The 14067-nt window shown below is 45.8% G+C and overlaps 1 protein-coding gene across 1 annotated transcript in view; it reads left to right on the top strand.

Annotated features, from left to right (window-relative positions):
• Positions 1–5896: 5896 nt before the first annotated feature.
• Positions 5897–14067, top strand: part of ULK2 (unc-51 like autophagy activating kinase 2) — a 40663-nt gene continuing 32492 nt past the window's right edge. The window contains exons 1-3 of the mRNA XM_086763116.1: positions 5897–6586; positions 7837–7929; positions 9181–9222. Coding sequence (XP_086619242.1) covers positions 6494–6586; positions 7837–7929; positions 9181–9222 — 228 coding nt within the window. The 5' untranslated portion in view covers positions 5897–6493. The remainder of the gene's footprint in view (positions 6587–7836; positions 7930–9180; positions 9223–14067) is intronic.

The raw sequence follows: 14067 nt of genomic DNA, 5'->3' as shown, positions 1-14067 counted from the left end.
TGCCCTGGATACATGCTGACAGCAGGGCTGGGCCTGTCGCAGTGCCTGGCAAAACTTCCACTGCACAGAGTTGGCTCCTTCTGGAGTTTCTCAAATGCATTTACTCGCCCAGTGGGTGAGAGGGGCTCAGCGCTGTCAGTTCTATGTTCGTAAGCTTGCTTATGAGCCTTTTACAAGTCGTTTCAGGCTTCCAGCAGTCATGAGGCAAATGGGCCTGGATTTAGCGTTTATTTCCAGGATGGCTACAAAACTGTGGAAATCAACATGGGATTAATAAGGAATAGAGATTATATTGTCAGATTTAGTTGCAGCAAGTTAGCAGGAAGGCCAAAACATTCTCCTTGGTCCTCATACTGCAGTTGCTACTCAGTGGTTACTGCAACTCAGAAGAGGAGTTTGTGTCTCAGGTGCTTCCCAGCTGCAGAAGGTGCATTTTAGGACTTGATTGCTTTGGGGAATTAAGAGGAGATGGTGCAGTAACGGCCATTTGCTTGTCTGCAAGTGTTCAGGTGAGCAGAAGACTGGAACAAAGGGTGAAATCTTTAATATGACCGAGAACACAAATTGCAGTTCCTGTGGTTGGTATCTCTTTCTGCCAGCCAAGTCAGCAGGCTCTATCTTCATGGGATCTTTTGGGAAGAACTCAATATCCTGTACCTCCTCTCTCATTAACCTCCTTCCTCCAGCTGGTTCTTGCTGACTGTGAAGGCCATGTTGCGTCCATCTGCATAAACAAAACCTTTCGTAATTCGCTAAGGTAAATGTTGTAGGACAGGGTGATTTAAAACTGTGGCTGATAATTCAGCCTCTCCAGATTGCCGTGCCCTTGGGAAGGAGAGGAACACGTGTACAGCTGACGGATCTCTCGTAACAGCCTAGAAGCCTGCCCGTTTTGCAAGTTTTTTGGGCTGCCTGTCCTAAAGGAAGCAATCCTCCCTCGGGAGTTCAGCTCTGTCTGTGTCCCTGGGTCTGACTTGCTGAAAGCAACAGCTTCTGCAGCTCCAGTACATGGCTCTGTCAGGGGGACGAAGCGTAATTCTCTGCTTCCTCTCCTAAAGTGCTGCACGAGGTCACTGTGCCCTCTTAATCCACAGTGCGTTTTTTGTGAGAAGTGGGGGTGTATCACAGCCGGGGAAGTGATCCTGGCTGCGGAGGCTGGCCTGGCTGTGCGTGTGCGTACGCGTACGAGCACCTAAAGACCATTTCCTTGACCCCTGATTTCCAAACCAAAGCAATCGCTGTGCCTTCTGGCCATGCTCCTGGCCTAGGCTAGCTCCTGCCATCCCTTCAGACTGCTGCTGTAATGTTAAGCACCAAACAGAGCCTAACTAAACCCCGCCTTCCTAATGCTGGAGAAGAAAGCTTTTCCAGAGCAAAGTGTGACCTCTTGGAGAAAGAGAGGGCCTTGCAACTAAGGTTACACCAAAATAAGCTATTTTGGCCTTAATCTTTCTGTGACCTGACAGTGGGTGGATTTTGAACCACAGTATGTGATGGGTTTGCACGCAGACCAAATTATTTTCCTGTCTAAGCAGCTGCTACTATTTTTATCATTCATACAGTACCAGCCCTCACGCATACGGAGTGCTGGCCCCGTTCCAGCTGTATTCCTAAGCAATCCCGTAACGCTCCTCCCAGTTTGATTTTGAATGCGGCGTTTCCCGGGCCTCGCTCTGCAGTCTCCTGCCTGCTCTCGTGCGCTGGGGAATGGCTGCTGCCCTTCGCTTCGGGGGGGTGCCTTCTTTTTGGCAGGTGGCGAAGTGAGCACGCAACCTCCTTCGCTCTCCTGGTGATGGTGATGCAAGCTTTAATTAGCTGATTTTTGAAATTGCAGCTGCAGATTTGGGTTGATGGTGTTATTAACGGGGAAGACGTTACTTTTTGTTAAAGGACAAATCTGGAAGGTAGGCTGGAGCTTGCCGATTGCTTTTCCAGAAAGCACGTCGCTAACCTTACAAGAAACCTGCTGAAATACCTGAGCTTTTCCAACGCCGTGCGATGAGAATATCGGTACCTGCTGCTGTGTTTCAGTCCTGTTTCACCCGAGCTACTCGTTAAGCATACCACACACGTATGCCTACCGCAAGGGCGTTATTTTTCACTGGTAATACGAGAATAATTTCATGCATGTCTGGAAGCTGTCTGTCCCAGGGAGCCCTCTGACACTTTCTCCTTTAAAAGCTGTAATAGCTCAGCTGATGCCGCCGTTAATTGTGTTACAAGTCCCCAATGGGAGGACAGAGATGATAAGGCCTGGGAAGCATGCCAGTCCTCCGAGAAAGGTTTACCTGTCTCATAAATTCCTGGGTGTGAGGGAGGGAGGGAGAGAAGAAAATGGTGAGATCACCTAGGGTGAAGTGGGCTGTCTGCGGTAGCGCTGAGATGAGCGGGACGGTGCCGGACTCCTGCCTTTGGGAGCAGATTTAGATCTAGGTGAGGCCTTAGCATCCTTCTGAATGTTCTTCTCAGGGCTGTGTGTTCTCCTTATCGAGGGAGGAGGGCTGGGCAAGTGGCATACACGTTGTGCTCCCTGGGTCCTTGGAGCCACGCGTTCGTGTTCTACTCAGCTCATCTGATCTCTGTTATTTTCCCAGATCAGTAACTTAACTTCTGTGGGCATGTTTATAGCCTGGGGAGAGGTATAAGAAAACTCTTTTGATGAACAGGAAGAAAATAATCATTCATTGTTCTGTGTGGACATGAGGAAAAGCAGTCTTCTCTCTCCTTTCCTTTGGGTCAGCCCAGGCACCGTTCAAGTGAAGTTTCCCCCTCAGAAAGGGCTGCATTTTGGTGGCATGGTGGAAAAGGACTTACTGTGAAGACCATTAGAGCTTTTAAGGATGAGAGGTGTTATGGAAACTCAGAACAGCGGTGTTTGTATTCTCAGGAGCTGCTGACAGATGAAAGCATACTTCTCCCGTGTACTCAGACAACCAGCCTGGAAGGTGCTAATTCCTCCCTAGATCTGTTGCTCTTGTGATCGTGAGTCCTAGCTCACATCTGAGGGACGAATTTGTCCAAACCGATGTCGTGCAGCTGGGAGAGCGCCACAAATCCATCTCCAGTGCTGCTGTTCTGTGTTTTCTTCACTAACCCTGTAAATCAGTGGTCCTTCCTAAGCTGCAGGTCACTGGTGGTCTCTGTCAGTGGGTGACAGGTGTTGCACAGTACCATGTTAAAAATAAATAAACTCAGCACGTTACTCTGTGCTTGTGAAGGATCACTGCGGTCGGTTAGGCGTGGTACTGGTGCCTGCTGCCCGGCCGCGCTTTTTGAGCACGCTGGTATTTTATTGTCCTGCCGTGTGGCTTGGCAGAGCAGAGCAGGGCATCTCCCTGAGTGTTGCAGGGCTGCCGCCGCCTGCCCGTGCAAAATGGTGAATATCTGTGTATTCCTTGGGCGAGAGGAGCAGCACGAGCCCCGCAGGGTTATCCTGCATCACCCTCCCAACACCTCTAGGAATGAGGCTCCCTTTGGGAAAGGTGGACAAACACAGTCTGCTCCATCTCTGACCTCTTTCAGCAGCGAAAGCAAATGAGGGTGCTGTTTGAAAATAGGTTTATTGTAGTCCACCGGTGCTGGAAATATGGACACCTAGAAACCCTTGCAGGGGCTAAACAAGGGCCCAGCTTAAATGTGTGACCTGCATGCAAATCCCGCAGCTCTTCCTTGAGCAGTTTTCCAGACCACGGCCCTTCGGATCCCGTTGGAATCCCAGTGCGACAGCAGCGTGTTTAGTTATTCTGGTCAAACCTCCCCGCCGTTCCTGGCTGTTTTGTCCTTGCTGTGCTGAAACAAACCTGCTCGAGGGCTCCAGCCCCGTTACGGGAACAAAGGGGCATCAGATGTGCTACTACTGAAGCGAACTGTGTCCAGTTTTTGAAGTGTAATGCAGAATAGGTGGCTTACAAATTCCTGAAGTGGCTTTCTCTGTTCAAAAGGCATCTTTCTGGATTTTTTTTTTTTTTTTTTTTTCAGCTTTCCTAAAATGCAGCTGGTCACATTGATTTCTGGGTGAGGATACATGCTGATGCTGAGAGGATTAATACCAAATGTGAGAATTGGTGGATGGCAATAAACAGCCAATTTTCAGGGAAATTACCTTCTGAATCAGAATATTTAACACTTGTGGGCTTTTTTCTGATTTTAAAACCAGGGGCACTGTGAATGCATACTAGAAAGTGTCAGTGTTACTACCAACACCTTAATTTATGATTAACTTGGAATATTTTTACATCTCATTTATTCTTTCCATGGGGGTGTTCTGAGCTGCTGAAATTATTTGGTTCGCATTGCTTTCTCTGTTTTGTTTGCTAGGTTAGTGCCATGAACAGATTTTGGATGGGAGCTCAGAACTTTAGAAAATAAAAGGAGGATTCAGTCTTGAGGGGTTTTAAAGTCCTTTGGTTCTCTTTGGCACAGAACAGATGTCTTAGGATTCCTCTGATGTCCCCATAGAATGTCTAGAGCTTAAAATGTCCTTCATAAAGCTGTCAATATTCCCTTAAAAAATCTCTTGCTGAATATTTTTTTTAATCTAATTGTGTTGTCTTTGGCGAAGACTGGCAGTGGAGGTTTTGACATGGCACACAGCTCCAGTAGTGCTTGGTTTTGCGTGCCAGAAATTAAAGTGAGATAAGTGAAGAATAAGGAGAGGACCAACAGCGTAACTGCTCGGTCTCTATTTTGCTGTAGCAGCGCTGAAAGCAGACCCGATATCACGTGAGAGAAGGCGCAGCGCAGCTATGTGGGGCCAGAGCTCTGCCCTGGGTGATCTGATGCGCACCTTGTGCTGTCTGTAACTTCAATGGAGGGTTAACCCCTGCTGCAGCGGTGTCAGATTGCTTAAGGGGGTTTGGGGCAGATGGGGATATTGGGGAGGCCTGAAACAGCTCTGGGACAGGAGGCAGCAAAGTGGAGAACATGGACAGAGAAGAAGAAGAGAGCACTGAGGAATGGAAAGGAGTGTAATTATGTGTATCTGGAGCTGAAGGTCAAAGGCTCCATGTGACTGCTGTGTCTTTTGTTTTGTTTTGGTTTTTTTTTTGTTATATTTGTACATGTTGCTGTAAACAGCCCCAGGCTGATCTAAAAGTGCTGGGGGGCAGAGGCTGTAAATTAAATCGGCTGTTCTCCTTATAAAAGAGAGCAAGCAACTTGAAATATCTTTGGCTTACAGCAGTTTGCATGTTTGTTCCACCATGGCTTCTCCATTCATTTAAGTTCCTTGTAGTGTGTCTGAAGTAGAGTCTCGCTGACGAATGGAGCGAGAGAGGCGCTGGGAAGGCAGTATCGCCGCCCTGGCAGCGAGGCAGATGGTGGGATGCCTGCCTCCCCACCTTGGGCTGCTGCGTGACCGTCCGGGCCTCACCCCTCACCTTGCCTTGCTCCTCACTGCAGGCAGCTGGCTTGTGGGGCTCCCTTCTCTCCTGGGGGGCTCCTCAGCTTTGTCCTCGCTGGCAAGTGGGCCTGAGGCGGCCGAGAAAACAGCTAAAAGTGAAAATACAGCAAGGGTTAGAAGTGATAGCCAGGCGGGGGAGGGCCGAACTCGAGTTTGGCCTCTGCCTGGGCCCCGGGGTGAGGACAGGGGCTGGCCCCAGGGTTCCCGCCCTCCCCAAGGGGACCGACCCCAGGAGCCGGGCTGGGGGTTTGTGCGGCCGGACGGGGGGCCAGGCCCAGCCGAGAGCTGCGGGGCCCGGGGCCGGGCGCGCCCCTGTGCGGGGATGGCGGCGGAGGCACCCCGCCCCGCGCTCCCGCCGGGTTACGCGGGGTGAGGCACTCTTTGGCCGCCGGCGGAAGCAGCCGAGCGCTGGGGCCTGCGCGATTCGGCCTATAAAAGGCATTGGGTGGCGCGGAGGTCCGGGCAGTCGGAGCTGGGGGTAGCGAGGTTCGGATTGCGGGGATAGCGGTGGGAGCCTAGGGAGCCGCTGACGGCCTGAAAAGCCCGGTCTGCACCCCGACTGCTTCCTCCCTTCCCGCGGGGAGTGCGGCGGAGACAGCGACAGCCACCGCCGGAGCCGCGGGCCGCGCCTCCCCCCCAACCCGCCTTGCTGCATGCTCTGGGGTTGGGTCCTTGAGGGGGGCCGCGGCGCCGGCAGCCCCCGCTGTGGCGAGGCCATGGGGGCGAGCAGCGGCAGGGCGCCGAGCCCCCTTCCCCGCTGAGGAGGCCCCCTCGTCCCGGCGCCGATGCGGCGCTGTCCCCTCGCACCCGGCCCCTGAGGTCCTTCCTCCCCCCGCCTCGCCCTCCCCATGCCAGTCGGAACCCCTCGCTTCGGAGACGCCCTGCAGCAGCCCCGCCGGCCCGGGGGTCTGCGGCTGCCCCCGCGCTATGAGAGGAGCTGCCCCCGCCGCCGGGGGCAGCCAGGAGAGGGGCAGGCTCCCACCCCGCCGCCGGCTGCCGTGAGGCGGCTGTAGCTACCTCGGCTGGAGGAAGAGCCCCTTTGTTTTCCCTCCCTCCCTCCTTCTTTCCCGGGGCTTCATGCCCCCCTGAGGGATGATGGAGGTGGTGGGGGACTTTGAGTACAGCAAGAAGGACCTGATAGGACACGGAGCCTTTGCTGTGGTCTTCAAAGGTCGCCACCGCAAGGTAAAGAGCGATGGGCTTCGCCCGCAGCCGGAGCGGGGCCGGTTACACAACCCCGGGCCGGGGCCGTTCCGCGGGGCTGCGGCTGCCCGGAGCCCCTCCCGGTGGGCGACAGCTGGGAGGGGGGTGTCCGTTGGGGAGTTCTGTCGTGATTTGGGGAGGGGGAAAAAAAAAAAAAAGAAAGAAAGGTGTGAGGTGGGCTGAGGTACCGGGGCGGGGGCCGGGCCTGTGCCCGGGGCAGCCCGCGGCCGCCTGAGAGCCCAGCAGCCGACTCCCGGCCTCCATAAACCCGTTATTTTGGTTTTTTATTTTACCCTTCCCTTAAAAAAAACAGCAACCAATCTGCGTTCCCAGCTCTCCTCCCTGCTGTTTGGTAGCTCCCTAACATAGCGGCCAGTGGAGAGTTGCAGCTGTAGGGGAGGCTGAGCCCTTTGTTTGTCAGGAGGGTCATGTTTATCCCGCTGGATAACGAGGGATCTCATGGAAAATTGTCTCCTTTGGGATTGGCTGGAGATTTCTTAAATTCAGAGGTGTCTGGTTTCCTGGCGTGGCTTGCTAATAACCACGGCTATTCATAGTTATGGTTTCTTGATGCTGGGAGAGTTTATTCTGGTGTTGGTGCCTAAAGTGCTCAGCTTTCCAGAAAACAACTCTTCAGATTTATCATCTTGAGCATTAGGGTAGTACTCACATCTTGGAGAGGCACAGGGCAGTGATTTTTGGGTTAAAAAAAGAAAGAGATAAAGGAAAACAGAAATTTTAAAGGCCAATGAAGATGCTTCCACCTTACAAATAAATAGGCAATTTATTTTTGGATAATAGATAAATAGGCAATATACCAGTTTACTTAAAAAGCCAGTTATTTTCTTGTGCAGTTTTCAGCTGTAGAGCATAAGAAAGCTGAAAATGGGAAGTCCTTAAAGGAAAGTAAAAGTAACTTGATCATTGAAAGAGCACTAAAAGCAGATACATAGCACCACTACCACAAAATAAATGGGATATGATTACTTTTTTTTTTTTTTTAATGCTTTGGAATCCATGAAAATGCAGTGTAGCTGCAGCTGGATTTTAATAGCTGTCTGAGCTATTGTGGAATGAAATAGTTCTTGATGGTGTCATGTGATGTAGTAATCACTGGTGGGTAGAGAAGGGGTGATCTCACAACTTGTTCTCCAAAGCTTTACTAGCTAGTTGTTAGTGGATAAAGCTTAAAAAACCCATAAAACTGACAATACTTGTTTGTTTGTTTCCAGAAAACTGATTGGGAAGTAGCCATAAAGAGTATTAACAAAAAGAACTTGTCAAAGTCACAAATCCTACTTGGAAAAGAAATAAAAATCTTAAAGGTATGTTAATTTGCAGTGATTTTTAAAGCTGCTTTGCTTGAAAAGGAGAAGAGACTTTTGACCTAGTTCATTCCGGGTCATGGGTAATTGCTATTCTGCCTTTTGTTTCTTTGTTAGTTTGTTTCTTTGTTAGTTCCAGCAGAAATCCAGAACTGAAGAGATCAAGGGAAAAAAAAAGAAAAAAAAAAAACCTTTTTTAGTTCTGGATATGGTCTCAGAACAGGTTATGGGCATGCTTTTGTAGTTAAAAGTGGAAAATTGTTGTAGAACCAGCCCCTGTGCTTTGTTTATTGCACATGTAGAAAACTTTGTCCTTCAGGATGGCTAATGCGGCATCTTTCCCAAGTAGTGCATACAACAAAAGTCATAGCTGGGGGTAATACATCAGTCTTTGATCTTTCTTCATCTTCCTTGCTCAAAGATGCCTTGGAAGCTAAAAGTGGCGTGCTGAATTTGATTCCTGAAGCGGTTTTCCCACTTCTGAGTTGTGTTAATTGACTTAAAATGTGTAGTGTGGCTTTAATGAAGGAAATAAAACGGAGCATCATTTAGTTTTTCAATGCTATTTTACAGAAACGTCTCCTCGGATGGTCTGTTAGTGTTCTCCATGCTCTGAACTTCACCATATCTCATTTCACATAGCTTCACAGTAATAATTAGTGCTGATTTCTTTCCATCTTCCCATGCTTCTTGAGATACGTCACTATTTTTATACAAATGTATACATATTATGTTCTAGTATATTTATTATATACCAGAAATTGTCTTACTGGGTAAATTAGTGTGCTGCAAAGACAGATCCTTTTTTGAGCAGTTAAAATAATTGCATGTCCTGTAAGTTTTATTTGGTGTTAATTGGTTTAATTTTCAGTTTATTGTGAAATGCTAAGGTTGAATTGAAAATAGTGTAGTTAGTTACTCTGCTAAGCAAGAAATTGTGTGAGACTATAAAATTCAGTTTAGTCGGTTTTCACTACTCATTAAAGGATTTGTGCTGTAGTACTTTCTGTAACAAGACACAGGAAACAAATTCTGGAACCAAATGTTTTTATAATCTCTGAAAATATTGCCTAATTTCCTATCCCTGTAAATATTGTCTAAATAGCTGGGATTTCATCCAAATTCCATCAGATGCTCCAAAAAAGATGCTACCTTTCTTTGTAAAATCTGATTCTCTCTGATTATCACCTCGCATATTAAATTTAAAATAATAACAGGCGATTTCCATAATACAAATGTTTTGTTTTACAGGAACTTCAGCATGAGAACATTGTAGCTCTCTATGATGTCCAGGTAAAATATATTTTGATGCCTTTTTCTTCATTAACATTTATTTATGAAAATATAATGCATATACTGAGTAGAAAATTTGGAATGGTCATGTATTTTGTTGCTATAATCAGGTTGGTATTTAGAAAAGGGAATCCAGTTCCCTAGCAGTGGCAGGGGAGTTCTCTCATCTTCAACGCGCTATGCACTTATTTTGTATCGGCTCTTTTTAATAGGCAGGATGTACAGCTGGGATAGAAAGCCGTGAGGAATACAGTTTACTTCCAGGCAGCAGGGGCAAGCGGCAGCATGAGAACCTCTGAGGAGGCTGTTTGTGTAGTCTGGTCCTGTCTCCAGAGAAAAAGCCTCAGCTGTCTGGGCTGTGTCGGTGGCAGTAACTATTCTCCTGAATTAGATTTGTTTCTTTGGCCTTATAATTTAATTGGAAAGTGGATGTTCATAGATAACGGCTGACTACACCTGAAGGAAAGTGTATGAGTAGGAGATCTGAATGGATGAAGCAAGTGACATTAAGAAGTCAACATAACTTACAATACTCTGTTGTAGAAAAGGACCAGCAGACCAGCATCTTTGAGGTCTCTGTAACAAAGGAATGCCTTGTATAGCCCTGTGTCACGGTGAGGGAGGGCTGAAGGAAGTGAGAGGCCATGATCACACATGGATGTGTTGCTGTTGCCTGTGTTCAAAATGACAGGATAAAGTATAAAAGCCAAGCAGACATTTGGATCTTTTCAAGTAGGAGAAATCAGTAAATTGCTTCGAATCGTTGTCGTCTTTTTATTCTGAGGATTCTGCCTGCTCAGGTGAAGGAGTTGGTTTTGTAGCCTATCTAGGGTAGTGTATTCTACTTAGTAGGACATACATTTTTTCGTATCCTAAGGCCTGCAGGTGTTGAGTAAAGCTAAATATTATATGATGTAGTTTATGCAGCCATTTGTTCTGCTTGAATAAGAACTATACATTTATCTCCTGGGCTCAATTCTTATCTTAAATACAGAGTTACGTCTATGAAAAAATTATTAAGACCCACCCTTGGGGCATTGCGTAGTTAAAGCAATGCAAAATAGAGATTTTGACATTCTTCAGTGTTTTCTGCCTTTACACGTTTGCATCCTAAAAGGTTTTCAGCTTACGTGTAGATGTGTATTTCTGTAGTTGCAGAAATCTGTGTTCACAGGATATATGCTGGGCAGGCTCAGGTTTTATTGTGTGTACGGGACAGGTACTGACGTCTGTTGGCTTTTGGTACAAGGAGATGATGTTCACGTTGTAGCAGACTGCATCAAAACTCCCCATATGGATGTGTAGACTCTTTTCCCTCCTGGGAAAACTGCAGAACTCCCTCCTTCAGAGCTCTGCTTTTTGAATCGTATTAGCTGCTCTGAGAGGGAAAGTATAGTCTCTTTGCTTCTTGAAGAGACGAGGTTTTCCTGAGTATGGCTAAGTGGAAATAATCTCTCAGCATCCTAAATTTAGTATATCCAGACATCTTAAAAGAAACTGGAATTGTTGACGGTGGGTGTCGGTGTGTGAGTAAGCAGCTGCATTTCAGATTTATCCTTTACAGTTGTTTATATGTGAAGGTTACTTACTGAGCTTTGCAGCTCAACCTAAGATATGTATTTTGATGATTTACCATTGTGTACCTTCTAACCCTTGGAGAGGCGTTTGCTTCTTTTGGTTTATGCACAGAACATCCACAAGGGAAGAGAGGACAGAGCCATACACTTGTAAAGAAAACACCATCCTAAAGATTATTTAAAAATGTAACTTTTATGCTTTTCTGTTTTGCCACAGGGAAGGGTGACCTTAGGGTGACAGGACTTCTTGAACGATCAGTCTATTTGAGAAGGGGATGTTGCTGCTTGTCACTGGCTATTGCACTTAAATAAAATGAACAGTTAAAGCAAAGAGAAGGGAAAACCTGTGTCTCATGCCTTGGATATATTTCAAATACTTTCATGGCAAACATAAAGCTTGGCGGTATGGTGCTGCTTCTATAGAAGAAATTGCTCTGCAAATTACGGTCTAAAGAATGCGACGCTTGCACAAATAAGCTTTTCCATTTCTGCACAGGGCTATGTTTATGAAATATTATACATCATTAACTTGTATGATTACATTAATTTATAACCCAGCAAGAACGAACACTATGCAAGGCATTCACATGTCTAGTAGGCTGTTACACCTACTAATTTTCTTTGGCATTTCATGTTCTTGCATGTACTGTCTTTTTTGTTTGCCCTAGTATTGTGAACATAGTGACATAGTACGGCAGATAAGACTTCAAGATTTCAAGCAATTTTTAAGTTACGGAAGCTATTTTTTTTTTCCTCAGTGCTGGAGCCAGTGGAGTCTGTGTCACAGCAGGAAGTTCTCAGTGTGACTGGGAGTCTGTTTTATTTTTGTAGTTCTGTTGGTCTGAAGTTTTTCTTAACCTTAAGACGGTTTGAAATAGGAAAATGCTTGTGTTTCAGATGCACTATTTGGCAGGCCATTTAGTTGAATAATCCAAGAACTGATTGTTGTACTGAGTTTTCAGATAGGAAAGATGGTGTGCAATGTAAATGGCAAAACTAAGTGAAAAAGTGTAAATTAATTGCAATGACAAAGAAATATTTTTATATCTCATAATATTACATGAAATTATTTGTACTTAATAGCAGTACTTAAGATGAAATCTGTATCCCTGCATAGCAATTTGGAATATATCTTTTAAGTTTGAGAATGAAAGGGTGGTTATTGTTTTACGTATCGCAAAAGGCTTCATTTGGAGTTACTTTCGCAGGGGGTGGTTAGATTCCTTCTCTTTCATCTCTTTTCACTTATGGTTGTGTTCCTGTTGCATGACCTGTGACCAGTTGCACAAATCAGTGTCATAAAGATACATACGGCGTTAAGGTTTTAATTAGATCCGAGGAGAACTTGTGAGCCATTCTGCTGGTAGTACATGAACATTTTAAAATCTTCTACGTTGCTCTTGCTTTGTCTCCTATGAACCCCATTTTGATGTGTTACTTGGTATGTATGGAGTCCACCGAGTTAAATTACTAGCAATGCCTATTGTTGGGGAGACACACCCGAATGAAGTGGTGTGCCGTTAATGTTGTATGCATTGGTCGGCATAAAAATCTTTTGTTCTGGTGCTAGCACGATAATTGCCCTTGACTTCCGAAAGGAGGTTACATGCAACGCTGGCGGGTTTGATCTGCAGTTAAGCATTTTATGTAAGCAGAGCATACCGTTGTTGTTTGTGCCATCTCAGAAGGCCGGGGATCTGCACGTACCGGGGTGTGGAGACCAGCAGTTCTAAGACTGAAGGCTTGTGTGGAGATACTTAAATACGAACTCTCCATCTGTGAGAGGAAGATGTTTTGCAGTAGGAGGGCTCTGAAAAATAATCATATGCATCTCACCTCTAAATGTGAAATTAATTTTTTAATGAAGTGAAATGCTTGAAAAAAACCCAGAATACAATAGATGGATAGCAAGACGTAACCTGTTGAGACATTTTTTACTTAGCTTCTTGGGCAAGAGTTTGGTAGTCTTTCATTCAAGAATAAAAAACTCCTGAATCTCTAAAATGGTGTAAGAATGCAGCTCTTTTCTCAGGGTGATGCTATGGGCTGTCATTCGTCCTGCAAGAGATGATCAATCTGGAATCCCGTTAATTGGGGAAATGGAGCCCACTAGTTCTCCAAAGCAAAAGGAGTCTAGAATAACCTCTAACTCACCAGCATGAAGTACAGTGAGGTCCTCAGATAAAGTATTATGCTGAAGTATGAAGGTATCAGTAAGTTATTTGGAATGTGCTATATTTAGGGCATGAATTTACAGTTTTGTGCAGTTCATGATCCCAAGTGTGTGCCGAGTAGAACTAGTCTCTTACACACTGCCAGACAGTGCCTGTTTTAGCAAATAATTTAATTCAAAACCTTTTTAGTATGTCAGCTGTCAGAATGAAAGCCTGTAATGTATCTTGGAGATAGCGTTTTAGAAGAATGAATTAATGTCTTCGCTGCATGGAGTCTGAAGTTTGCTATTTGAACAGTAGTTTAGAGAGAAGTAATTTCTAGTGTGTTAGTGGAGGAACAGTGTCTGAACAGAAATTGTTTCTTGTCTTAGCTTGTTGATACGTAGCAGACAAATAACTGCAGCTGCTTCTGCTGTCCTTGAAAGCTAGTGGGAACAAAGCCACTGGTCCTTCTGGGGTCTACACCTCAGCCTTTACTTACACACAAGTGCCCGTGAGTCCTTACTAGGGATGCTTATGGAAGGACCCGTATTTCTCTGTACCCATTGTGTTACCAGTGGGAATTAAATATTGCTGTTTGGTTTACCCAAGGACTCCGGTTGGTCTGGTAGTATTTGTATGTTTCTTAAGGCATTTACTTCAAGTATTGCAGTGTGTACTCTTGATCTTGGTGTCTCAGCTTTGATTGCCTCCATACTCTCGTCACAGCTGTTTCTAAACTCATCTTTTGAATGAGAATGTTTCAATATCTTTATTTTTTTCCCTCAGCTCCTTGATTACGGTCTTTGTGTTTGTCAGTATCCATTCTCACTGCGTGAGGAAATAGTCATGTGAAAATATGCTATCTAGTCAAGTTTTCAGATAAAAAGGAAAATCCTGCCCTGTAGAAATTGTAAAGGTTTTGAAACACTGCCTGACAGCTGACGCTAACTGGAAGGTTGGTTACGACAATACTGGACTGCAAGGAATGACGCCAGTGTGGGCGTTGAAGGTTAGGGACAACCAGTTAGAATTTGTTTTGGCCCAGAACAGAACCAAAGAGTTGGAGTTACTACATAGTCCTTAGCTTACCTGCTGTGCCTAGATGCTATAAT

This window comes from Chlamydotis macqueenii, chromosome 19, assembly GCF_036417535.1.
Source record: "Chlamydotis macqueenii isolate bChlMac1 chromosome 19, bChlMac1.mat, whole genome shotgun sequence".
NCBI classification, from domain to species: Eukaryota; Metazoa; Chordata; class Aves; order Otidiformes; family Otididae; genus Chlamydotis; species Chlamydotis macqueenii.
Note: the sequence above shows the minus strand (reverse complement) of the source record. Positions and strands in the feature narration are given on the sequence as shown.